The 27,995-nt window shown below is 37.6% G+C and overlaps 1 protein-coding gene across 1 annotated transcript; it reads left to right on the top strand.

Moving 5' to 3' along the window:
• The first annotated feature begins 11,742 nt into the window (after nucleotides 1-11,742).
• On the top strand, nucleotides 11,743-24,199 carry il12rb1 (interleukin 12 receptor subunit beta 1). The gene is made up of 15 exons (XM_023282276.3): nucleotides 11,743-11,888; nucleotides 12,542-12,665; nucleotides 13,941-14,092; nucleotides 14,188-14,330; nucleotides 14,421-14,460; nucleotides 16,599-16,721; nucleotides 17,184-17,260; nucleotides 18,216-18,450; nucleotides 18,534-18,689; nucleotides 18,892-18,990; nucleotides 20,827-20,982; nucleotides 21,111-21,266; nucleotides 21,425-21,494; nucleotides 21,677-21,749; nucleotides 23,642-24,199. Exons 1-15 carry the CDS (start codon nucleotides 11,816-11,818, stop codon nucleotides 23,936-23,938), a joined length of 1,974 nt encoding a protein of 657 aa, XP_023138044.2. The 5' UTR covers nucleotides 11,743-11,815; the 3' UTR covers nucleotides 23,939-24,199.
• Nucleotides 24,200-27,995: the final 3,796 nt, after the last annotated feature.

The raw sequence follows: 27,995 nt of genomic DNA, 5'->3' as shown, positions 1-27,995 counted from the left end.
TTTCTGCCTTATCTGAAAGTGTTTGTGAGGATCTGTCAATAAGAATGAAATACGCTGTCCAAGTCTGTGTTTGCAGAGATTGTTGAGACTTACCCAGGAAGATTCAAAGCTGTAACTGCTGTCTAAGTGTCTTTTATAAAACCTTTTATACAACCCTGAATACATTTTGCCATTATGAGTTACTGAGTAGGGACTGACGACTGAAAATGGAAATTGTATGCATTTTAAAATGGAATCTAGAACACAAAATGAAGGAGTCTGAATAGCTTCTGAATCCACAGTACAATGCATCATTTTGCACAGTGACAGTCAAGTATCATGTGAAGTAACAGGCAAAAGAGCAAAAATGGAATTTTACTCCATTTAACAGAGTTAAACAAGAATATGTGTCAGCTCAGCCTTGGAGATAATCATCCAAGTGACTGAGATTCTGCCTCCCACTCCTTTCAGGTAAAGACTTCATTGTTTTCTGCTGCTGTGCATGTTTGCTGCTGCACTCCACCAGTGTCAGAAGCAAATAATAAGTCTGCACTTTGCACAACATAACACCCACCTCCACTGTATCGAGGTTTCTTATAAACAAACCCAACCTCACTTTTCCATAACTGAATTGCTGAGCTGCTGCATCTTCTAAGCTTGCAACATTCAGATTGTTAATGTAACATCGCCTCTTTTTCATGAACACTGTGTCTCATGTATGTCATGTTCTTTGATTTGCTGCATGAACAGGAAGGCTAAAATGAATGTGCCTTACTTGCAATCTGGGCACAAACTGGGGCACAAAAGCAACCAGGGCTGCAGCACAATGCAACTGGTACATGCCCACAATGCAGCAAGACAATAAAATACTGGAATCATATCATCATCGTATCATAATTATTCACAAATGTGTGTATGCACAGGTTGTTTTTCTTAAAGCTTTGCAGACTGAACTTGAATTCCATAACGAATGGAGCACCAGAATAATCCAGCAAGGATCCGGGTGTTTGAGAGCAGTTTCACTTCTGTGTTTTAAATCACTTGTAAACTTGCAATTTCTGCACTATCTAGGCAAATGAATAATGAGTTGCAGTAGTTGAGGCAGGAAAAAATGAAGGTGTGGATGAATAGTTTAACAGTGTTTTTGGATAGCATTGGTTTGTGTTTGGCAATATTTCAGATTTGTAAATATCAGGATTCAACCAGAGTATTAACATGCTTATTGAAGTTAAGATATTAATAAAAAACAACTTCCAGTTTTCCAGCAGAATGCTTCATGTCAGTTGTTATTGGTCCAAGGTGGGGTGGGATGCTGTTAGAAATATGATCAGCACCAATCACCAGGACTTCAGCCTTATCTGTGCTCAGCTGCAGGAAATTAGGAGCCCTCTGGTCTTTAATAGCAGTAATGCAGAGAATCCAGATAATCACAGTTTCCAGGGCTAAATGAGAAGTACAAGTCTGAGTCATCGGTGTACCAGTGGTGGGGCACGGCTAATATGGCTAAGGCTCAACAGATATAAACTGACGAAACGAGGACCAAGAACTGAGCCTGGTGAGACACCACATGACACAAGAGCAGCTGAAAAATTAAAGTTGTCAGCAGTAACTCTGAATAGTCAAGTAAATGTAGCAGTATGAAAATTTCATAAATAACTGTTATATCAGTTTGACAAGGTTTCATGTTGAACATATTTCTTTGTAAATGAACAGTAATACTGTAATACAATGTGCATTTTCTCCCCTTGAATACATAGCGTCTTCTGAAACTAGTTACTTTTCCATGGAGCCAAACCAGCACCTATCATTAGCTGAACGGAACAATAATGTCTTTTTTCCTTCATGGTAATGTAGATTATAATATCCCACACATATGATGCATAATGATACCTTGTTTTATTCATAAAGTTCACATTTGATATCTGTGATGAATGATTAATGGATCAGCTTACCACACAGCCAACACTTGCACTGCTTGCCCTCTGTTGGTCTGCAGCCAAGAGAGTTTGTCAGCAAGCCTCAAATTTATTCACATTTCTCTCAGATTGCTACATGTAGTGTAATACTTAAAACTAAAAAAATACTATACTAAAAATACTATACTAATATAAGTGTGTGTGTGTGCGTGTATGATTCTAACAAGCAATGACAGAACCAAACAATTCCAAAGACTAAATACAATGATGACAATAAAAATCAATTACTTGTTTCACTTAATAGTTTCACCACTCTTTTATGCACTAATAAAATGATAAAACATAAGGTTTTTTTAATACGTTTGCTATTCTGCAGTCGCCTTTAATGATTAAAAGGTAGTAAACGTTATATTTGGCAGTGGCATAATGCCTCAGAACAAATATGTGATTTGAACATTTAAGAAAAATTAAGCTATTCGACAATCAGTATCTTTAAACATGCTTGTTTATTACTGATATAGACATAAATGTTGATCAGTATTTATGGTGGCAGCTGCCTAACAGTCACTCTGTGGTGATGCCTAGTTTGGCCTGTTTGGTCCGGATGAAATATTCCAGAAGACACATATACCACAGCATTAAAACCAATACCATCACAGGTGGCTAGTGATTCATTCTCAGTTTAGGTACAGAGTTTTTATTCCTTCTCGTATTGTTTCATTTCAAAAATGTTTACAAGCCTGAAACCAATAAAAACTGTGTATTCTATTTAATATGGCATATATAGTTGCATTTTTTTCATTATTATTATTATCATCATTTACTATATTTCCTCATTATTATTATTATCATCATTTACTATATTTCCCTAATTTGCCAGTTTTGTTAGTAGTACTATTAGCTGCAGACTGAGGAAATATTCATTATAATAACTGTTGAAACGAACCACGTTATCAGTTGAAAACAGCGTTCTGTCAACAATTCCTGTTTGTGTGTAGTCGTGATAATCACCATGCAGTGCTGTTGACCTGTGGGTGTGAAATTAACATAGATCCTGTTTTCTGTCTGACAACAGCAGCAAGCGCAACAAGCGCTCCGGATCTAAAAATGAAAAGGTTTCAGAAGTCAGCAATGGAAACTCATGTAATTTGTTCTCAGCTCATTTCCCCCTCATTGTTCTAAATAATCTATGCATCTTAATAATCTTACTTCCTCTTCAGAGCGTGCTTAAACGGACTCTAGGATGGAATGGAAACTAGGAGTGATTGATCATTGTGGCTTCAGTGGTGATTAAGACAAACCCTGCATCTGTTGTGTTTTTTCCAGTCAAATCAGTGGTTACTAATCTTTTTCTGTCACGACTTCTCTTTGGAAACTGAACAAAGTGATCATTTCTGTATCATCTCAGTTACAACACTGTGAAAGCATCTCTCTGACTGTAGATATGCTACCAAAAAAGGTAAAGTTACCTGCAGATTATGTGAGGAAATTCAGGTTTCTTAAAGACTTTGTTGCATTGTTTAATTTAAATGATTGAAACCCAAACCTCTTCTAGATAATTTTCCCAACAGTGAAATGATTTCTTTCAAATATTTTAGAGATCTTTTTAAATGCCCTTGTGAGATTCAGGGATATCTAAAGTTTCTGGGGTTTTTTTTCTGAAGGCCTTAGAGAACTCTTTAGATCCTAGCATGAAGACACCACACATTTTAACAGGAACTAGAACAGCAGACCCTTGATGTCAAAGGTTTTAATCGCACTAGACGAGATTAATTAGGTTCCAAGCAGGTTGTAATTATTGTCACCAAATCTGGAACTCCTTCTAATTTTATGGATGTGATAATAAGTGTGATAAATGTACTTACTTCTTCTTTGTAACTGATCTGGATTTTCATTTATTTAAATTGTGAAATGACTACATAACATCTAATTTCTATGTTATATCTATTTTCTATCTGAAGAAACTCCTTCAAAGACCATCAGATGTTTGTTTGTCAACAGTTTCCATTAGATATCTTTTTTCCACAACTGTACAGAATAGTCTTAGTAGATGCTGACAAAGTACATTAATATATTAGATTAGAAACTTTTGCAGCTGATATGCCATCCTGTTTCATACCATGTTCTCTGTGCAAGCAAAGAGCAACTTGTACTGATGTCTTGTTTTTCTTTCATAACAAACCAGTTCTGAACCGTTATCACTCTCCTGATCTTATTTTGCAGATGATGCACACCTTTCCCTTTCAAATTTACATTTTTGTCAGAGTGTTGCAGTGGAGTTAAACATTTCTTGGTTTGGTTTCACACCTCTGAATGCTTCCCACACATCTGAATTTTCCAGCGATTCACACAGAAAATAAATTTTATGAGTGAAAGACAATGGAAGCTCAGTGTGATTATCAGACTGATATTTTAAAGACCGATTCCTTCATCATTTAAAACACCCAGGATGTTTTGGGGTATCTTTCCTGTCACAAGTCAGTTTCATTTATCTAATTTTGCTTGTCCATATCCAAAGTCACTATGATTTCTTCTCTCTTTTTGATTTGTTCACCTGAGATTCCCACGCGCATGGCGCAAACCCAAGCTTGCTCACTGGTTTCGCCTCTCATAATTCTTCTTTGCCTATTTTTCCTACAATACTCACCCTGGTAAAGATGTACGGTTTGAACTTGTGTGTCTCTGGTTTTGTGTTTTTGAGTCCTGGATACAGTATATCTATTTTTACAGTCTTTCTTATTCCATTGGTTACTGGTCAGCATCTCTACCAAGGCTAATGAACAGCAAAATAATCCCTAACATAATTTATTTTTTCTTTTTATGTGGAATTTGGTGAAGTAAACTTAAATCTTGGGCTGTGTTGGGTTTCTCTCTATAATATAGTATTGTAAGTTCCCTGACATTACTTATTTTGTGAATTGGTACTGTGAAAACAAAGCTGGACTGAATTCAAATCTGAGCTCACTGCACAGGTCAAAAGACAGAGGCTTCTTTCTTTTCTCCATAACTTTAAAACTGTAGCCGACACTGACCTCTGGTGGCAGTTAGTCACAGTGCTGGTAGGAAACCTCAACAAGTTGTACCTGCCCACAAGCGCGCACATTTTCTACTTCATCTCATATATCTCCTCACATCTAAAGTCACGATTTTATCTTGGGAACCACAAGACAACCTGGGTGAGGAAACTGGGTTGTTGTAAAGCCAAATTAGTGGTTGCATAACATGAAAATGTGGCTATTACTTTTCAAAGAATGAGAAATTGGTAAAATAAATAAATAAATAAATACTAATAATAAATGAAAAAGAGATGAAGTGACTACTACTACACACTCAGACTGTGTCCTGCAGTGACATGAATACAAAGAAAGTAGAAATCAGCATTATGGCCTTATGGATTAAGCAAGTTACTTGAAAAATAAGAGCAAAAACAAAAAGAGATATCACTCTTTTAATCAGGTTTAATTTGTGCTTAACATCATGATATTCTCTGGAGATTTAGACATGTTCAACCTCTGTGTTAATGTTGATTTATGATTGTAATGAATTACATGCATGTTATGACAAACAGGAGATGTTTTTCATTTAATCCTTGCTGATTATTGTCCTATATCTGTTGGATAACCTGTGTTACAGGATGGAGCAGAGTGAATATTGTATGGTGATTTACATGGAGGAAATCAGATTTTTAAACAGTGGAGACAAAGATGTTGAGTGAGACTGTGATGCGCAGCTGTGCTCAGAGTCTCTGCAGTGCATCTGTTTGATCGCCTATCGAAAGAAACTAATGCTGAGGGGTCAGACAAGTACTTCAACAGAAAGGGATGGAATGCGGCATCCAAAGTGTTCGTCATGTTCATGGACACAGTGGATTGTAGGGAAAACTGGGCGTCTGATCGCAGTGACAGTGATAAAACTATTGAGTGAAAGTTGGTTGTCCAGATGATAACACTGACAGCTTGTCCCCAGGCCTACAGCTCCAGAGATCTTCAGACATTTGAGTTCAACAGCTCTACTCTGACTGGACTACTGCTGCTTAAATTACTGACATAATCCAGTTGATCCAGAACGCTGCTGCCAGAGTCCTAAGTAACACCAGGAAACTGGACCACATTACACCGGCTCTCAAATCACTGCACTTTCTGTTAGTCAAAGGATAGAGTTCAAAATCTCACTCCTGGTTGACAAAGCACTGAATGGTCGTGGACCAAAATACTTCATGGACGCATTAGCTCCATATGAAGCATCCAGAGTCCCCAAGTCATCAGGGACAGGTTTACTGTGTGTTCCCAGAACCAGAACCAAAAACAATGAAGCTGCATTCAGCTATTATGCTCCTCACCTGTGGAACAAACTTCCTGAACACCTGAAGTCTGCTCAAACTCTCGGCTCTTTTAAATCCGGCCTGACAACCATATTGTTTACTGCAGCTTTCTCTTAGATACTAAATCTATTTTCTTGTCTTTTAATGCACTTTTATGGTCCTGATGTCTACTTTTATCTTTCATTTCTAAGGTTTTAATGTATGTCTACCTTTAAATCATTTTCCTGAACGTGTTTATTTGCGATTGTAAAGCACCATGAATTGCCTTGTGTTTGAATTGTGCCATACAAATAAACTTGCCTTGTCTTGCCATTAGCAGAGAAGCTCTTTAAAGGACGGCAGAAGATCAATAACAGCACAACAAAATAAATTCCTATTTGTGATGGTGTGTGCAAATTTGCACTTTGAGATTTCTTTTTTTTTAACTATCCGTGGCAAACAAATCCACAAAGAGAGCAGACAAAAGACAACAAGCTACTAAAACTATTACAACTAAGAAGTGGGAAGACATACAAAGACATAGCTAAACAATTGGGGCATAAGGAAAGTAATCCACAAAACAACTAATAAGGGAAACAAAAATCCAAAACCATGGCAAAAGAAGGAAACACCTGGAGTATCCCTGCGATTTTACAATTTATATTTTATGCTTGTAAACATGAGGCACCTTTTCAAAATTGAAAGTGCAGGTGATTTGGTATGAAACTATAAATGGGAAATGGGGAAAAGAATGAGGATGTAAGATGAGGAGGAGCTTTGAAAAAATGACAGTGAATGCAGGAGGGTAGTTTTTGGTTTGTCAGATATTACACCAATAGTTCTAGTAACAGATATAGTTCTGAATAAGAGTTATAGTTCAGAAACTGTTCGCATATCAGTTTGTAACAGATGAAATAACTGACCTTGTGATGTCCTTCACAGTAAAGTGTTTTGGGGACATTGTTTGTATTTTAAATGTTGCAGTTTGTTTCTTAGGACATGCTGCACATTATTACTATTAGTTACATTTATTTAGCACTCTTTGCTGGCATTACCCGTGTCATTTTCCATTTAGTCACAGCCCTTTTCCTGGGTTATGTACAGAGTTACACATAATTTGACATTTTTACCTGAAGAAACGCAATGCGGCTGCATGACAGTGCTCCATCCTTTTCATTCAAATTAGGAATATTATCAATATATAAACTGCTGAACATTTAAGGCATTAAGCACTGGAAGGGTAGCCTGAAAAAAAACAAGAAGAGATATCACTGTTTTAAATCATGATGTACCTGTACTTTAAGGCATGGACAACTTGGGGTTTTTAATGTAATTAAATGCATGCATGCATGTTGTGAAAAAAGGGTGACTAACAGAACTTGTTATTCCAAGCCAATAATTTTCTGTCCACAATGTTAGCGGAGTTGCTGATGAAATTTAAATCAACTCATATCAGCAGTGGCATCTACCCTGCCATCTGTTGGACAATCTGTGTTACAACATGGAGCAGAGTAAATTTAAATCTGTGAAGCTCTTTAACCCTCCTGTTGTCCTCATTTACGGGCACCAAAAAATATTGTTCCCTCGTCTGAAAAAAATCCAAAAATTAGGCAAAAAAATCCCCCAAATTTACAAAAATTTGCAAAATCTTCAGGAAGAAAATTCCAAAAATTCCTTAAAAGTTTCCCTTAAAAGTTTTATTTTAAAAAATCCCCAAAATTTGGCAAGAAATACACATTTTTTTTAAAAATTGTAAATATTTTCAAACAATGAATAAAAATCTTCCAAAAAAATCCTAAAAATATCTAAAGTGATTACATATTTATCAGTAAAACTTATAATATTTTCTTTAAGAACATTCAGAAAAAAATTCGCTGGATTTTGGTTGATTTTTTTCTGAATGTTCTTAAAGAAACATTGTTTTTGTTTTTTTCCACCAAAAAATTTTCAAAAATTTCTACTGAGACTCTGCAGTGTCTCTTTTTGCTCCTCTGGTGGTAAGAAATGAATGCAGATGAGGTTGGACAAGAAGTTCAGCACAGAGGGGATGTACCATGCAAGGTATCTCTCATGTTCATGGACACAGTGGACTGTAGGGAAATTGGTTTGTCTGATTGCAGAAACGGTGAGAAAACCACTGTGAAAGTTGATTGTCCAGGTGATAACACTGACAATCTCTCCTCAGCTCTACAGCTGTCTACAGTCCAGCTGTAGAGATCCTCAGACATCAGCAGCAGCACCACTCAGAAGCTGAAAGGACAATTGCTGCTTGAAATATTTATGACAGGTGTCGGACATTTATAACGGACAGAAGGAAATTAATAAATGCACAACAAACTTCATTCACATCTGTGGTGGTGTGAACAAATTTGCTCTTTCAAGTAGATTTTTTTAAAACTATGCCTGGCCAGTGAGCTGGGCTAAGTCCATACTCATCTAACTCCCCTGTCTGCTGTTGGCTCTTTTGAACAGTGGTGAACCTTCCCAGGAGTGGCCAGTCAACCAAAATTACCCCAAGAGCACAGCGACGACTCATCCAGGAGGTCATAAAGGAATCCAGGACAACATCTAAAGAACTGCAGGCCTCCCTTGCCTCAGTTAAGGTCAGGGAAGAAAGAGACTGGGCAAAAATGAAATCCATGGGAGAGTTTCAAGGCCAAAACCACTGCTGACCAAAAAGAACATAAATGCTCGTGTTACTTTTGCAAACAAACATCTGAATGATCCCCAAGACTTCTGGGAGAATATTATATGGACTGACAAGACGAAAGTTGAACTTTTCGGATGGTGTGTGACTCGTTACATCTGGCATAAAAGTAACACAACAATTCAGAAAAAGAACGTCATACGAACAGTGAAACATGGCGGTGGTAGTGTGATGGTCTGCTTTGCTGCTTCAGGACCGGACAACTTGCTGTGATTTATGGAACCATGAATTCTGCTTTCTACCAGAAAATCCTGAAGGAGAATATTTGGCCATCAGTTCATGACCTCAAGCTGAAGCGCATTTGGGTTCAGCAGCAGGACAACGATCCAAAACACACCAGCAAGTCGACTTCTGAATGGCTTAAAAAACAAAATGAAGGTTTTGGAGTGGCCTAGTCAAAGTCCGGACTTGAATCCGATTGAAATGCTGTAGCATGGCCTTAAAAATGCCGTTCATGCTCAAAAACCCTCCAGTGTTGCTGAATTAATACAATTCTGCAAAGAAGAGTGGGCCAAAATGTCCCCACTGAGATGTAAAAGACTATTTTTTTTCCTGAATAAATAAAATCATCATTTAAAAACTGAAATTAGTGTTTACTTGGGTTGCCTTTGTTTAATATGTAAATTTGTTTGATGAACTTAAACATTAAAGTGGGGAAAATATGCAAAATAATAATAACAGAGACAAAAGATAAGTGATTCACAAAATAAAACAAGAAATAACTTTAACAGAAACCCAAACCCATGAGAAAAGAAGGGTAAAGCTACGGTGGTTCTACTCCAGCCCGACTGGCCAACAGAAAAAAAAAGTGTTAAAAACACCTCCTCCACATCTTGGTTTCCTTTTTGGTTTCTTGTCTTTTATTTTTTTCAGTTTATGTCTTGAAAAAAGTAGCCATCCGGCACACATTGTCCATTGAGAATGTGCTGTAGTTTAATTACTTAGACTGATATAGCGAGGGCTTTCTGAAAAGCAAAATGAAAATGCAAGTGATCTGGCATGAAACTGTATAAATGCAAAATGGGGAAACGAATGAGGATGTAAGATGAGGAGGAGCTACGACAAAATGACGGTTAACGCAGGACCACAACAGGAGCTGGAAGCGTAAATACCTTGACATTTAGAGCTACACATAATTTGAGATTGTAGGATTTTTACCTGCTAGAATACAAGATGCTGTAGCTGCATGACAGTGTTCCATCCTATTCATTCAAACTGGGAATATTATTATGTAATTTTTCTAATACATACACACTATATATACACTACCATTCAAAAGTTTGGGGTCACTTAGACATTTTTTTGTTTGAAAGAAAAGCATTTTTTTTTTAAAAATGAGGATAACATTAAATGAATCAGAAATACAGTCTAGACATAGTTAATGTGGTAAATGACTATTCTAGCTGGAAACAGCTGATTTTTAATAGAATCCATAGAGGTACAGAGGCCCATTTCCAGCAACCATCACTCGTGTGTTCTAATGCTACATTGTGTTCGCTAATGGTGTTGAAAGGCTAATTGTTGATTAGAAAACCTTTGTGCAATTATGTTAGCACATGAATAAAAGTGTAAGTTTTCATGGAAAACATGAAATTGCCTGGTTGACATTTATGCTTTTATGATATTATTGTTGTTTCTTAGATTAGTTTAATCCTAAGGATAAATTCTCTCACATAAGCATGTAGTTAAGTTAGTTTGTGTCACTGGTGCAGCTACATGTTTCATTTAAACTTACTTTTGATGCTAACATTAAATTTTGCACGTAGCTATGTGTAATTAGGATTGCTGTGTGCAAGTTTTTGCCACTTCATTATTATAGCTAATGCAGTAGGCTATAAATACTGTCATTCTCCTTCATAGACTCACTTATCAGCTTCCACTGTTGTAAAAAAAAAAAAACTATTAATAAAAAGATGAATGAGACACAGTGCTGTACTGGGTGACGGGGTTTTTTTTTTTTTTTTAGATTATAATGAATGTGGTCACAGTAATTTATAACAAAAGTGTTTTACATGCATCATCTATCAAAAAACTATGCATATAATCCACTGCTTAAAATAGTCCCCAACAAACGCAGTTTACTCCTGCTTAAATAATATTTGCTTCAGATTATAGTACCCAGCAGTTTTGTTAAATAACTGAGTATCTTCACATTATTAAGAATTATATTTGCGATCTGCTTTTACTTCAAGAGGAACCAATGGGTTTCTGGACTAGCAGTGAAATCTGAGAAGTAATACTGTTAAACTTGGTAATCAAAAAATATGGTTAAGGGTAAGTCTGTTGGTTTTCCACAAAACATATGTGAAAACCAACAGATTTACCCTTTAAACAGCTGGATTAATAAATTAAACATCAAGGAAGCTAAAGACAAAAGCTGTCCAATGCATTTGAGTTAAGGGGTTGTAAATCTTTTTAACAAACAAGCAACATCCAGAAAAACTTAGAGAACATTTGGAGCACCTTTGCATTTCCCAGCCTTACAAACCCATTGACTGACGTTTCCAAAACATCTGCAGGCAGCTGTCTCAGAAATGACGCATGAACACCAGACGTAGGTGTCCGTTCCTATATTGATGTAGTTTCCAGAATTTCCTTCAGTTTTTCTTTGATGGTGAACTCGAAGAGAACTAAAAACAATTGTAGGGAAATGAGCGTAACAAAAAAAAAAGGATCAACAAATGACTTCAAAGAGTCATACAGAGACCTGCTGTTGTGTCTGAATGACAATGTGACGAAGACAACCTCCCCCCGCCCGTCACTCTTGTGGTTTTGCTGCAACTCATATGAAATGAAAGCTTAGAAACTGCAACATTTCTGAGAAAGACAAAAGAGTTACATGAAGGCAGGTTGGCTACATCGACTCTCACACTCGAGAGACTGATCGTCTTTCCTGGCTTTCCTCTTTACCTCATGGAAACTTTTAGGTGTTGGAGCTCACTACATGGATGCGTTTTGTTTATGTTCCTTGCAGCTATCGGCAAAGGTAAATATATTATATATTATACATGTTCTGAATAATTTTTTACATTTGTCTTCATGTGCTTGCTTTTCGTTTTATGGTTGCTTCTGTCTCATTAAATCGCAACACGGAGCAGAAAACAAATCAAACATACCAAACAATTCTGTAAAAGTAAAATGTCAGCCACAAAGTGTTGGTTAGCTTATCAGCATTTTGTGGTTTCCCCTAACAGGTGGCATCCGCTCTGCTCTGTTCTGTGCAGACTTACTGAAGCGTCTGTATTTATAGTGAAATACGCACCTAACATGTTGGCATATGTACATTTTTCTACAAATCAAATGCAATTTTGGAGTTTGCTCCGATCTCCAGCCTTGTTTGAGTGAGCAAAAGAGCTAAAACATGCTGAGAAAGTGAATATTAGCTTGTTGTGTGCTTTGGATTTAATGTTGAGGCTGTTTTGGCTGATGAAAATGTCTATGTATTTGTGGAACCTGCAATAGATACCACATAGGTGCGAGGCTTTTTTTAAAGCAGCGTTCATGAAAGAAGCAGACACCGCAAACTAGTATTCAAGCAAGTAATGTTTCCGTTTAAGTCAATTCAAGAGTCAGCTTGATGAAAACTTGATCAAATCTGTGTTTAAAAAAATATTAGATTATTTTTGTGTTTCTCCAAAGGGTCAGCATGTGAGCGTCCCTCTAGTCCTCACTGCTTCAGACAAAATGCTGACCAGACTGTTTACACTTGTGAATGGAGCCTGAACACCAATGAGAGCGATGTGACATTTGACCTTTACGTTGAGTGAGTATGGCTTAGTTCCAGTATTTAATCGATTCAGTTAACATGTTCATAAATTGTTTTTTGGTACTTTATAAATGTCATCCCCTCTAACAACCAATAAACACCATGCAACAAAACTCATCAGTCCCCTATAGGCTGTATATAAAGATGTTATTGATGCTCACTGTATGCTCATCACTGTCTGGCACTCATGTTATCTACCTATATATAAACCACTTACTATGTTTTTCTAAGTCACTACTGCACAGGCTCAATAAAACAGTCCATATTGCCTTGCTATTTTGGTTTCACTTCAGGGGGAGCTGACATGTCCTGCTTTATAGTCTTCTCAATGTTCAAATGAAGAGGAAATCACTAAACTTATCTTGCAGCATTCTGCCACTGCGTTCATTACGTTTGTTGTCCAAACTATTTTCATCCCCCCATTCCTTCATTTTATTTCAAGAAAGACAAGACAAAGATGATGAATATATGAGGCTGAATAGAAGATGTACATAAAAGATGGACATAGTAACATCACCCATTGGGTTTTGGACTACTGTTTTAAATCCTGGAGTTTGAAATTTGGCTGTCATCATCTTGGTCTTCCGATAGCAAACGTAACAAGTAAGTGGTCACTCTAAGAACCTGAGGACATTACACGTGGTGATTTGGTAGGGAACTGCCAATCAAGGAGGCACTGCCCTAAAACATACCCTACTTTATTGTTCATTTTAAACTAAATGGGACCATGATTTCCAGAATGAATGCCATGCTGCATTTAAAAAATCTTGAAATTTGTGACTGAGACCATACGCTCATTAGGAAAATGTTTACTGAATCAAATCAGATCAAATGAAAGTAGGGTCATTTTCTCATAGACTTTTACACAGATTTCTTTTTGCAACTGGAGGTGTCGCCCCCTGCTGGCTGTCAAAAAGAGTACAGAACCCAAAACTATGTACGTATTTAACATACAGTCTGTGTGCAAAAGTTTTCATAGATGTGCCTGCAAATAAGTTGTATTTAGATAACGAGATATTTCAAATATTTCCTCCAGCATTGGCCTTAGTATTTCACACAGTATCATTCAGCTAACGGTTTCCCCACACCTTTATGCTAGGCTGACTTAAGCAGTCTCCGCCTGTTGCTGGTGATGGTTATCTCATTTGCCAGCAAGAACAAATGGGCGAAACTAGATGTTAAATACGCATCAGGCTAGTACTGAAGAATTGTGAGACATTATCTGTCTCTGATGCTTTCACTGCATTCATGCATTTTCCTTTTTCTCCGTAGTGGAACAAAATTTGGAAACATCGAGGGGAACTCGATTAAGATAGTTGAGGAGGAGCTGATACGAGCTCGTCCTGTTGATATTTGGGTGGAAGCTTATGTAGGAGACTCCAACTGCACATCAACCAGGAGGTCTGTTATACTGGAGGACACAGGTACTGGAATAACAAACCAACAGCAAATTTAGCAGCACAATTTCTGATTAGGCAAGTAAGATAATTGCACTGAAGGTTTTGCTTTTTCCCAGCAGTTAAATATGAAACACCGCAAAATATTTCAGTAACCTGGTTAAAAAACAACCTCAGCTTAAGTTGGCAGGCTGCAGAGAAGTATCCAGCTCTGGCAGAGGTCTGGTTCCGGCCATATGAACACCCCACAGAATCATGGGAAAAAGTAAGACTTAATGTTACTGTGTCTATTGCATCCAAGTCTAATTTATGTATTTATTGCTGCTGACCATTTATCCTTATATCTACATTGCAGTTAGAGAGAATAGCAAATACCACCAATGAGGCTTTGAATTGTGAGTATACCAGTGTCTTATGTCCTTCTACCCAAAGTATTTTGAATGAAATAGTTATTTACCTTTGTTTCATGTTTACTGTGAGATAAAATTGTTCTGTACTGCGTGTGGATCTGAGAACCACTGAAGGACCACACTCATGCTTTTCAATGCAGGAAGGAATTATTTTCATTTCACATGTGCATAAGTGCTTCACTTGGCCTACAGAGTTTCTATTACAATGACATCACAGAAATGAAATAAAGAATTCTTTCTGCAAAAAACGTAAAAGTTCAGAACAGAGTGAATTTGACCGTTTAAGCACTTCAATGTCTTGTCAACAGTTTTACAGCCACCTCTTTTATAATCGTGATCTACACGAAGAAAAATGGTTTTAGGTCCTCAGGCTGTATATAAAAGATGGACATAGCCATGATGTTGTCACCTGGTGGTATGGGGACTAATGTTTGGAAGCTTTAAGCTTGAAATTTGGCCATCACCTTGTTGGTTTATTTAATCTGTTCAAGAGGTGAATCTGACTGACAACTTGAGGACTCTACATACAGCAATATAGTAGTGGACTATCAGTTGCAATGCAGTATCGTCTTAATGGATACTCAACTTTAACATTCATTTCACTCTAAACAGGACAATAATTTACAGTATAAACATCGTGCTGTGTTAAGAGATTTGAAATTAGCGATTGAGAACATAAACTCAAAAGGGAAAATGTTTACTGATGTAACCAATCAATTAAGAAGTAGAGTCATTTTCTCATTGGCTTCTACATAATCTGATTTCTTTTATCAACCAGAGTCATCACCCCCTGCTGGGTGTTAGAAAGAATACAGGCTTTGTCTGTCTTTTATATACAGTGTATGGCTTTATCCTGATGGACTGTTTGCTAATCTCTTCACCCGAGTACAGACTGTCCAATCATAACTGAGAAATCTGAACTACAACCAGCTTATCAAGCTTTGGATTTGTCGTTTTCTGTTTTCTGTGTGTAATGATGAGGTTGTAGGAATCATCCCCATGCAAAGTGTGGAAAGTGACGTATTTTAGTTTGTTTGTTTTCCTTTTCACAATGAAAATATAAGAGGAACTGTACTATGGAATTCCATTAAACTGTGTTTTCAGTGCTATTGTAGGGTGCTACAGTTAGCATGTCTGGATAACTCTCTGACTTCCTAAAATACTAATGCTGCTTTCATGCTTTGCCCGTGATAAGCCTAGTCTGCTCTCAAATGAAAACAGATACAAACAGCTTGAATACAACAGGTGTATCAGTTACTGCTTAATGGAATTAATATTATATTTTAGACATGTTTGAAGTTTTGCATCAGAAATTCCCAATATCACATATTTTTTGATGTAATTGTTTATTTTGCCTTTTAGTTACTCACATATACTGCCATTCAAAAAATTGGGGTCACCCAGATAAGTTCATGTTTCTCATGAAATTTCACATTTATTTATGTGCTAACATAATTGCACAAGGGTTTTCTAATCATCAATTAGCCTTTCAACACCATTAGCTAACACAATGTAGCATTAGAACACAGGAGTGATGGTTGCAGGAAATGCACATCTGTATCCCTATGTAGATGTTCCATTAAAATTAAGTCGTTTCCAGCTAGAATAGTCATTTACCACATTAACTATGTCTAGACTGTATTTCTGATTAATTCAATGTTATCTTCATTGAAAAAAACTGCTTTTCTTTCAAAAATAAGGGCATTTCTAAGTGACCCCACACTTTTGAACGGCAGTGTACATGCATTAAACAATTGGATGCCAACACAGTATAACCACACTTTCCTGACACACCACAGAAAAACCGCTGCACCTCTTTAGGTAACGATGGTAGATGTTACCTATGATGTTATACTGCTGCAAAATTTTCTAACAGAGAGTTGCTGTGCCAAAGAGACAGGTGTTCATGCTCTAACATACAGAATACCAGTCAACACATTAGATAACGATCAGAACTGTTTGCATGAGTGGTTTCTGTAACAGTCAAAGCTAAGTTTGGAAGAGACTGACGAGCAACCACCTTTACCATTTAATATGGCAAGTTGTTCAAAATGCAAAGTGTATAAAAAAATAATCCATCAAATAACAGATTTTTTTTTTTTTTTTTTTTTAAATCTGAACAGACCAGATCGTTGTTGGGAATCTCCTGAAACATTCAGCTTACGAGGTTCAGATCAGACAACAGTCTAGTGAAGCCAAAAACCCACTGTGGAGCAACTGGTCTCCAGTCGTGATCGTTCCTGCAGGTGAACTAATCTATTTACACAAATGGATCACAGCTTTCATAGTGTATTTGCCAACACTTTTGACCGAAAAATAATTAGCATATTTGAAATAATTGAGTAAACGTTCTTTTTTTTTGCATTTATTTGGACACTAAAAGAGAATGCTTGATCATTTTAAAACTACACTATATATAATGGAAAAGTCCAATTACTATACATGCATGAATTCCAAAGTGACGCTATAATGAGTCTATACCTGCAACTGTAGATCCTCCTTCTTCTCTCACATAGGAATCATATATATACAAATAAAAATGTTTTTAAAAGCAAAGCATTAATTTATTTTCTTGCCATCTGAATTCCTAAAATATATACAAAGTCCTCTGAAAGCAAACTGAACAGATGCAGCTTCACTGAAATGTGGAAGATTAACACTTGTTCAGGTGTTTCTCTGCTCATTAATACTTTGTGTTTTTACTGCAGAACTTGAACATGAACCTAAAGTCACCAAGACAACAAAGCTTGTAAATGGAGCTCGAAGGGTGGTGCTTACTTGGCCGGTAAGTCAGTAAAGCAATACCAAAAAGATGGCATATATGGGTCGACTATAGATTAAAGCAACACACGTTAAAATATTCCTTTTCTCTGGTACACACTGACCCATATTCTGCAATAATGTGCTGTGCTGCGTAAAAGATATTTGAACGAAACACAGATTTTCCCACAAGAAAACACTATTCAGAGTGTGCTCAGTACTCAGAGAGTTGTCATAGCGATCTTCATTGTGTGCAGCCATAAATGGGAACGTTTTTCAACTAAATTAGAAGAACTAAATCCCTTTGATTGTGCCATCATTCACACCTAGAGTGCGTTTGCAAGAAGTCACTTTACTTCCTGCGTCAACTAAATAAGCAGAATCAAGCTTTCATTACAGTTACAGTCAGATGACAATGACTGGTGCTGGAGCAGTAACACAATTTTTAAGTTTTTAAGTTTTAAGTTATCGAGAATCATGGCTCTGCTGTAAATAAAATAATATTTCAAAAGTCTGATTGCATTTTTAAGGAACATTTTTTTCAATTTACTGATAAAATGATGCAGTTACAATTTATATGGGCAACATCCAGTATGTAACATCAGTCTTATCAATGTCATGAAGACTAGATGATGGTATTGGGGATTTTTTATGTATTTTTTGTGGAAAAGAGGGATTCGGAGCTGACTTAAAGGCTTCATGTGGCTTTTCAAATGTTGGTACAGTATGGTTAGGTGTGGGTTGGCATTTTGCAGACTGTGAGACACTGGCTTACTTCCTGCCCTCACACAAATGCACACTTAAGTGCTCAAAACTGCAAATGGCATTGAAACAGACTGTTTATCCTATCGCCTTCAAGTTCTACCGTTTTGTTTTCCGACTGGATCTCTTCGTTTTCAGTGTTTATGTGCTTGCTCCATGATTAAATGTTGGTTGAGTTTGTGGTGTCGGTCTAAACTGAGCTCTTTTCTGCTCCTCAGATGATGCCACATGCAGCAGCAGTCAGCGGAGTGACATACATCCTGAGTGACACGCAGTCTTCTCAGGGGTGTCCTTGTGAGGAAAAGAGGAAAAAACATCACACCGACATGAATAAACACACAATTTATGTGCCGTACTCGGCTGTCAACATCTCTGTTATCGCCAGAAACGCAGCAGGTTCTTCTCCTCCAGCAGTCGTACAAATACCAACTGAACCTGTGGCAGATTTAAAAAGTAGGCTTGTGGTTAAGTGTCACATCATGCATATTTATCCTTAAGTAGGCCACAAAGACTTGTATTTCTTTTCTCTCTGGCAGTTTGTGACAAAACGTTACTGAATGAAAAATTAAAGAGGAGCACTTGCCTTCAGTGGTACGAACTTCAAGATGCAGATTTAAGGCCAACAAATGTGACAACTTTATCAGGAGGAAGAACAAGGAAGGACAAAAAGGAGAAGGAACAAATAAAGCAGAGTAAGTTGTATATAAAGTGCTTTTGTGTTTTTTTTACAAACTGAATCGTTGTACTTTGTTTTCACCGAATTTCCTTGATAATTTTTTGACACGCAAATACCAAAGTATTTTTTACTGATACCTAATTTTTATGCAACCCTTATGAAGGAAGTAGAACAGGTCACAAGTGCAGACCAAAACACGCTTTCTGTCTCTGTTACAGACATTAAGGACTACATCCGCTACCTTTACTTTGAACACCGATGTGAAGGTGGGAGACCACAGACAGTTAAAATGTGTCTCTTTTATCACAAAGAGGGCGGTAAGTGTCTTCACAGGAAACATCTGTACACTACAATGCACAGGGTCACTGCAGACTTAGTTTACCTGTTTAAAAGACGGCAGAAAGTCCTCTACAGTGAACAACATTGTACGATTATATACATTTACCTTCCCCCCCCCCAGGACTGATCAGAAATGTCCGGATGACATCTTCAATCCACGGCCTTGCTAATTTGCCACAAATCCTCCATTGCTCTTGATGAACAAGAATTATAATTGTGACAGCAGCCAAATGGCCCCGTCACGTCCATATCAACTGAAATGCTTAAACGACTGCTATAGTAATAGTTTGACAAGTACATTTAGTTTAAAGATAAGCTGAATGATCTCAGTCTGTCTTTGTCAGTTATGATTCCAAAGACTAAATTAGGGCCAGTAAGGAACTCTTCTTAACTATATGAACCTCAACCAGTTTCTGTGCATTTTTTGCACTTGACTCATTTTTGCTCACTGTAGGTTCATTTTTCTCTACAACATAAAGTCCTGCAAGTCTATGGAAACAGAACAAAAATGCATAGAATAGAAGTTTAACAAGTTCAGCAAGTTTCCAAGTGCCCACAATAATTACAAACATTGGAAAATGAAATGGTGACTCCACATGTTAAAGCTATTTTGCTACATACATCTATAATTTGGTTCAGTACTTGTTGCCTATCTGCTCTGATTATACACAGCCTGCAGTTCAGCCAAATAGTGAATCTTTTGTTATGTATGCAGTTGAGTCAGTAATGGCTTCACGGTTGCACAGAGTAGTGCAGATTTTTTTGTTCTTAACAGAATGGGATTTCTTCAAATAGAATTGTAGAGGGAAAATATTTGGATGAAGTGACACGATTTTATGTTCAGATTTGGATAATTTTCCTGATGGACTTCCACGTCACACATGATTAGTCCAATGAAAAAAGTGACAATTCTTACTGTTTATACTGTTTCTGGCTCTGATCAGCTGTGAAATTTGAGGATTTCTCTAAGAAATGCAACATGCTTTGGAGCCTGCTGGCTTGTTTGGGGCTTCAGAGGGTTAATAGCTATGCCAGGTCTGTGGTACTTGTGGAACTTGAGGCTGTTTCATCAGATTAAAAAAAATTTCAACAACTATGACAAAGTTTATCCCAGAGCATGAATCCTAGTGACTTTCTTGATACCCTGAGCATCATCATAATATTCATACTGTATTCTTAGGTGAAATATCACAAAAACTATTAAATGGAGTGAAAATTTTACACTGACCTACATGCGGTCTGTAGAATGCATTTCCTAAAAAAAATATTTTCAGTGTAGCACCATAATTAGGTCAGATCCTTTTAATACAGTACTTAGGTTTATGATCATCCTGCAAAACTAGTGGCATTCCTATCAGCTTAACTAAGAGCCACATGTATGAGGCAGCTACAGAGCACATGATAGAGCAGGCCGTCCACTAATGGCAACGTTGGATAAGTAAGAAACATTGCAAAGAGTGTTGAGCACCACTCTATAAAGCACTATATAAGTGCAAGCTATTTATCGTGTTGTTCTAGCTGTGAGTCTGTTTGCATGCCGACATCAGAATTTAGCTTGAAGCATTCATGTTTCTAAGAAGATTTTTACAGAGTAGCAAGCTTCCCTTCTCAGATCCGGTCTTATCACTAAATAGAAAAAAAATGAGGAGTCTTCTATAGGTGCTTAACAAGAGGCTAAACAAGAAATAGTTACTGATGTGGATCACACATAATCATCCAGTGGAAATCAGTGCATGAAAGTTTAGCCTAACCTACAGCACTGCACAGTTTGCCTCCACACATTGTAAAGGATAAATTCTTCTTTTCCATTTCAGCACCAGCCAAAGAACCTCAGGACTTAATAGCTTTTAATGAAGCACAAAGTTCTGCTAACCTGTCCTGGAAGGCAATTCCGTATAAGGACCAACGAGGCTTTCTCACACACTACAAGTTGTGCAGAGTGAAAATCGGTTCACAGGATGAGCCAGAAGGTGTGAAAGTCACTCTTTTACTCATCTGTATCTGTTTGATATTGTAAACTGAGTAATTTCCCAATAACACTTACATTTTCCTGTTCTGTGAAATTTTCTGAAAGTTTTTACCCGTCTCATTTGATCAGTGTGCTCCAACGTATCAGCCTTAGCGGTAAAACACCGTCTGGAAAACTTGACACCAGGAGCCAAATACAACATTAGCCTTGCTGGAGTTACACGGGTGGGAGAAGGACCTAAAGCCACCATAACTATCAACACATGGTCAGAGAAACACTTGAATGGTATGGGGCCTACAGGATCAACTCTCATACTGAAATGGCTTTGCTGTTTTGTTGTAATGTTAACATATCAATGGAGCAGTTTCTCTTTTTGTACTTTCTCAACTAATTGTCTTTTCTTACTTGTTGTTTTGTTTATACTCTTTTCTCCCCCATATTAGTGTGGTTGAGTTTAGGCTTGCTGTTTATATTCTTTTCCTTCACAATAGTGTGCACCATTGTCCTGAACAGGTGGGTTACCCCTAATTGTAATATTCTATGTTTTAGAATAAGTGTATTAATAAACTTACAGTATGCACTATCATTTTCTGAATTTCCCTTAATTTTTTAAAATGCGGAGGATCTTAGAAAATGAAGGACTTCTTCACATGTAGCTTTGTTATTAATGTCTTCTGCTCTGTTTTAATATCTAGAATCAAAAATAAGATCTTTCCTCCTGTGCCAACACCTGTTATTCCAGATTTCACGCCCTGTCCAAAGTGTCAGGTAAGATACTACCCTTTATCTGGGATTAGAGGTTGTTAAAGATTTGGTACTTTTACAAAACTCTCTCTGAAACCCACACAGTCAGTCTTTTAGTCATTTATGCATTACAGAAGTTCCCAGTGACTTCATAAGTGCCTGTAGTCAAGTTTGGGGTTTTGACCTTTTTGGTAATAACTTTTCCCAATCTGATATACAGCAAAGTACAACTTCAGTGGTGGATCCAAACAGCGTATGTTAGATTTCACAAGTCACACTGTATGAGAGGACATAAACCAAGCCAAGGAGTCCACAGAACTCAGATTTTAAGGTAGAAGTTGAGAGAGAATTAACCTGTGATGAGTGTTCCCAGGAGCACGGTGGCATCAATAATCGTGTGAACTTACTTGGCTATCCAACCAAACAGCATGATAGTTTTACACGTCCCCTGAAGTGATGGTAAAACCTGCTGGAAGGGCATCTGCCTCAACAGCACTCCATCAGTCAGGCCTTTATGGCAGAGAAGCAAGACTCAAGTCACTCTGAATGATCAGCACAGCAGCATGCCTGGAGTTTTTCTAACTGTCTTTAAAGGAATCTTGAGGTCATGAGGAATGAGGAGAAGAATCTCTCAACTTATCGGCCAGAAACTGAGGAAATCTGAGCAGAAACTTCAAGCACTGTGTCGGCTGAACATCAAACACTGCTCATCACCTGCCACTTCCATTGCTGCAGTGAAGCATAGTGGTGGCAGTATCATACTATGTGAATGTGCTTGCAGTGTCAGGTAAAGGAAGACTCCAGTCAAATATGGACAGGTTTATGAAATCCTGCAACAGAGTGCAGAGACCTGAGGCTGGGACGATGATTCACTATTCTGCAGAGCAAGTTGCAGTTGCTTCAGGACGACTCTCTTCCTGTCCTTGTTTGGCCCAGCCAAAACTCAGACTGAAACCTCAGAGAATATCTACAGAGAGACCTGAAGACAAAAATTCATAGATGCTTCCGATCTGATCTGGTGAAGCTTGAAAGGCTCTGACGGGAAGAATGAGTTAAACTGCAGAAATCCATGCGTCCAAAGCCTGCAGAGACTTACTCAAGAAGACGTGAAACTGCAATTGCTGCCAAAGTGGCTTCTACAAAGTATTTCCTTGAGGGCTTCCGTAATATGATTTAAGTTGTTTAATTTTTATACTTTTGCAACATTTCATGAAAAAAAAATGCTTTCAGTTTGTCATTATGGGTTGTTGAGCTCAGTTTGTTGGGGAAACATGTCAAATTTACCAATTTAAAATCAAATCTACAACACTACAAAAAGTACAAAAAGTGAAGAGATCCGTATATTTTGTGAAGAGACTGCTTTTGTTTTAAATCCCAAAAGTGAAAAATGTTTTTTTCCGTTGAGCTTATGTAGCTCATGTGAGTATGTCTGTTAGATGAGTGGAAATTAAAAATTAGAAGTAAAACACATAGAAGGGGAAGCAGTGGGTTTAGATGTGCAGCACTTATATGTGTATATATACGTGTGTGTGTGTGTGTGTGTGTGTGTGTGTGTGTGTGTGTGTGTGTGTGTGTGTGTGTGTGTGTGTGTGTGTGTGTGTGTGTGTACGTGTGTGTGTGGTTGTTTCGCAGCTGGGAAGCATATGAATTAGAGGGAATTCCCTAACAATTACGTTGAAAGACGATGTGAGACCCACAAAGTTTTAATTTGACCATAAAGCAGAACTCTGATTGTGTTTAATAAAGCAGTAAACAGTAAATCACTGCAGTCAACCCACCAGTTCTATGCCTAGTCAAAGACAGTATCAACAGTTTTGGCGATTAAAAATAACCTGTGCAAACAAGTTATATTTATGTTTGTTCTTCATTTATCTGTTAAGTTTTGAACCCTGAATTTGTTCTTGGACCCACAACAGGAGATGTTGGAGAACAAAGAGGAGGTGCATGACCTGACGCTGTACCAAGTGCATTCAGAGGGAAAGTCTCTCTCTGAGGAGGCAGAAGAGACCACGGTGCTCGGAGGAGAGTGGGATGATGGGACTGACGAGGACGTGGAGAATAAGAGGAGCGACTCAGGAGGCTCCGGCGATGAGTGTTTGAGTCCTGGTTCTGCAAACCAAGCGCTGAAGACAGACCTTGAACAGGTGGACAATGAACTCACCATGCTGATATACAGGACTGGTTTAGTGTTTGATATGAAGACAGACTTATAGATGGATTTACCTTTTGCTACCTCATAGCACATAATTGCACAAAGATAGGCTTATCTGTTGTCTCATACAGAAAACTGGACAAATTTTCTACAAGCAATGATTTATCTGCAAAAACAATTTGCCATTATAGCTGTATAGTTTTTTTTAACCGTTTGACATTAATGTATTTTTCACTTTTTACTGATGTTTTAATTACAAGGTCGGTTTATGGCAGGAGGAGCGTTAAGCATGTTTTGTCAATAAACCTTTTTTTAAATTGTGTTTCACGAATCCTGGTAGACATTTGTATTATTCATTCATATTTTTTTTAGGTTTTTCCAGACAAAACTTCTTGTCATAGACAAATTTCTTTCTGTGGACTTTTTGGTAAACACTAGCTCACCATCAGCTTTGACAGACTGTCATGACATTTCATCGTGGTGATTTGAGCAAAGTTCTGGTTTTGGCCAATAAACCCAGAATGTTGTGTCGCTCACTTGACCAAACCCGGTAAATAAATACACCACTTTTGCAGGGTAAAATATGACCAACTGATTGGGTTATTTCCTAACTGGACTCATTGACTTCCGACTATAAATTTTACTATTTCTGCTGCCGCTGCTATTCATACTAATATTAAATGTAATAATAATAAATGAGTTACTCTGAATGATACGAATCCACCACTGTAAGCCCAGTGAAAATTTGTGACTGTGGGCTATGTTGATGAAAAAGTTCAGGGAGTCAGGCAGACTAGACTACCATATTCTGAGTTCTGAGTCCCTAAAAAGAAGTGATAATAACATTTAGGCTATCCATAGAAATCAAATCAATCAAACTAGATATATAGTAAACTTTTTTTTTTTTTAAATTAAGGTGACATAAATAAACAAGAAAAGCACTCAGAGAGTGCAGCACTCCACCAAAGCTGTTCAGTATGATTTCCGACAGATGAAATCTTTAATAAAAAATGACCTTGTGCTGAGTTCAGGTGTGTGTTATGCATGTGTACATTATGTACGGATACCGAATCCTGACCTAAATACGGACCGGGCAGCGGGAATTGATGGGACTCGGAAACACCCCAACAATTTAACCAATTGTTCCTTATATCAATTCTGATGAGTCCCGATAAATCTGCAGCGGTCGATTTGTAGTAGGGTCACAGTCATGTGATTGTCAGCAGGCAGCTGATGTAGTGTCCACTTGTTGTCATGGTTACAGTGACGCCATGCTGCTATCTGGCAATGATACAGAAATCTTTAACAACTCCGTGGATCCAGACTATAAGGCGCATCATTGCTAAAATCTAATCAGGTGGTCCTTGTGCCTTTTCTGTTGTTTTACTATGTTTTACTTGTAAACTTCGATAGCAGCAGGTGGGCAATAAGTTTGTCTTTTAAACTTTTAACTTCTCTTCATACAAAACTGTCAGCTGCAAACTCCATCACATACCTGGAACAATATATCAGGTTAAGTAAATTGGAATTTCATGAGAAAGTGCAATGGTTATATAAAGTCGGATTCCATTTATTTTAATGTGATTTTTTTAAAATTACTATTTTTTCCACATTACATTTACGTCACCATATGAGCTAAATACCCAAAACAAACTTTGGACCTCAAGTCTGAGCTATCTGATGTCATCACATTTATATAAAACCAAACCATAATCTACAACTCTTCAACTCAATAGAGACCAAATATACACTCATGTTCTTTTCGTCTGCAACAACAGCAAAGTACAAATGAAAAATCTACTTTTTATTGCTCATTGTTGGTCGCTGTAAAATGACACATCAGACAGTAAAAACAAAGAACTGCTGCACGTGATGGCTGAGAAAAAAAAGTTTGACAGGAAGTGGTCTCAAAAAAAACCCATTGACCTAAAAAGGTAGCTCATGCTAGGTAAAAAAAAAAAAGTAGATTAGTCATTGCAAAAGAGACTGCTGTGGAGTTTCGATCTACCTTGCTCAGTCTAGAAAATGACCTGCTGATTTGGAAGAAGTGATGACACTTACAGCATTTTCCACCACACTGCACTCCAGTTTCTCAGCAGAATAAAAGCCTTTTTCCCTGGTTCCTGTTTTGTTTACCTGTGGCCCTTCTGAAGAGAATAAAATGTGCAAGAATATCACTTTGTTACATCAAATACATCTGACAGTGTTCTATCAGCACTCAGGCTCAAATTCAAGAGTGCAGGTTTAGCACTAACTTTTTATTTTGTTCAGTGATCAATATGTGTGTGTACATATACACTTCCGTTCAAAATTTTGGGATCACCCAGACAATTTCATGTTTTCCGTGAAATCTCACTTTTATTTAAGTGCTAACATAACTGCACAAGGGTTTTCTAATCATCAATTAGCCTTTCAACATGATTAGCTAACACAATATAGCATTAGAACAGGAGTGATGGTTGCTGGAAATGTTCCTCTGTACCCCTATGCAGATATTCCATTAAAAATCAGCCGTTTCCAGCTAGAATAGTCATTTATCGCATTAACAATGTCTAGACCAGGAGTCACCAACCTTTTTGAACCTGAGAGCAACTTCAAGGGTACTGAGTAGTACGAAGGGCACCTTGTTTGATGCAAACTTCCTCAATAGCAAACTTGCGCCATCATCTTTAAACAATAATAATAATAATAATAATAATAATAATAATAATAATAATAAAAATAATATGTAAAAAGACTGATCACATTTATGTTAATTATTCCTTACAATAATTATTAACGATTTCCACAACAATGACGGTAGGAAACACACACACATACACACACACATATATATATATATGGAAATCTGTTCCAATATTTAAAAGTCAGAGGTATCCCATCTCTGAAACTTCTGTAAATATCTTTCTTGGCAGTTCTGTATGAATCAGCATATTTGCAGCATTTTGTTCAAAATCACACCAGTTACATTTCTGTGCAAATTATCACTTATAACATTTTTAGGAAATCATTAACGGTCATCAAATCATGCTTCATTTGTGCAAACCACTACCTTTGTAACATTTTTGAACAATTCATGAACTCTGTCCCATGTTTGTACAAATTATTGGTTATGTAAGAAAAAAAAATCAACTCTTTCACATTTTGAAATGAATCCTATCACATTAGTACTAATCACCAGCATTTTTCACCAGCATTGCAACATTTTAACAGATCATAACAACAAATCATTACATGTTTTCAACAAATTATTTTTCACATTTTTGTGTAATGGCACGGTGTTTTGAATGACAACATGTTACCTCTTTCTTTGTCTGTAAATGTGTGTTAGAGGGAAGCCTGGCATTGCAGAACTTATCATGTCTTACCTTTACCTTGCAGCTCACAGTTCAGATGGTTCAGTTTCACAGTGATGTCCGTTAAAAATGCAAGGCCAAGAATCCACTCAGTGTCCTCAAGCAGCAAGGTGTCTTCACCTTCACCTTCAATGTCCTGGTTGTTTGGCTTTGGAGCCATTTATGATCTTCACGACAGGAGTCATCACATGATCAAATCCGGCCACTTTTGTACATACATATGTCCTGCTGGTGAATGATGCAGTGGTAATGTAGGAATGTTGGGAAGTCTGGATCACCTCTGCATCGTACAATGAAGCCTGCATGTCGACCCGTCATGGAGGAGCCCCATCCGTCGTCACTAAAACAAGCTTTTCTAATGGTATGTTTTTCTCCACGAAGAAACTTTTCGCCGCGTAGGAGATGCCAAAGCTGCCTTTAAGTCCCGGCCTTTTTCTGTCCGTAGTGCGCATACAGTCTATGTGCGCTAGCAGGTGGCTAGTTAGCATGGAAGCTTCGTGGGGGCTAAAGCAGAGTCTCTCCACATTAGCCGCGATTCCACAAGCATCTACTCGGCGCGATACGGTTCGCCACTATTGTATTTGACTCGGCTCGTCTCGGTTTAGTTGTTTTTCCATATAGCCTCATCGTGGGTGGAGTCGTCATAGCGCAGCGAGCCGAAAGTCCCTTAACGTCATTTGCGTGCGACACAAACGCAACATAACGGAGACGATGGTTCACCTGCTGCTCGGTCTGTGGCTTTCTGTCAGATTCAAAGTAATA

This window comes from Amphiprion ocellaris, chromosome 2 (assembly GCF_022539595.1).
Source record: "Amphiprion ocellaris isolate individual 3 ecotype Okinawa chromosome 2, ASM2253959v1, whole genome shotgun sequence".
In the NCBI taxonomy this organism is placed as follows: Eukaryota; Metazoa; Chordata; class Actinopteri; family Pomacentridae; genus Amphiprion; species Amphiprion ocellaris.
Note: the sequence above shows the minus strand (reverse complement) of the source record. Positions and strands in the feature narration are given on the sequence as shown.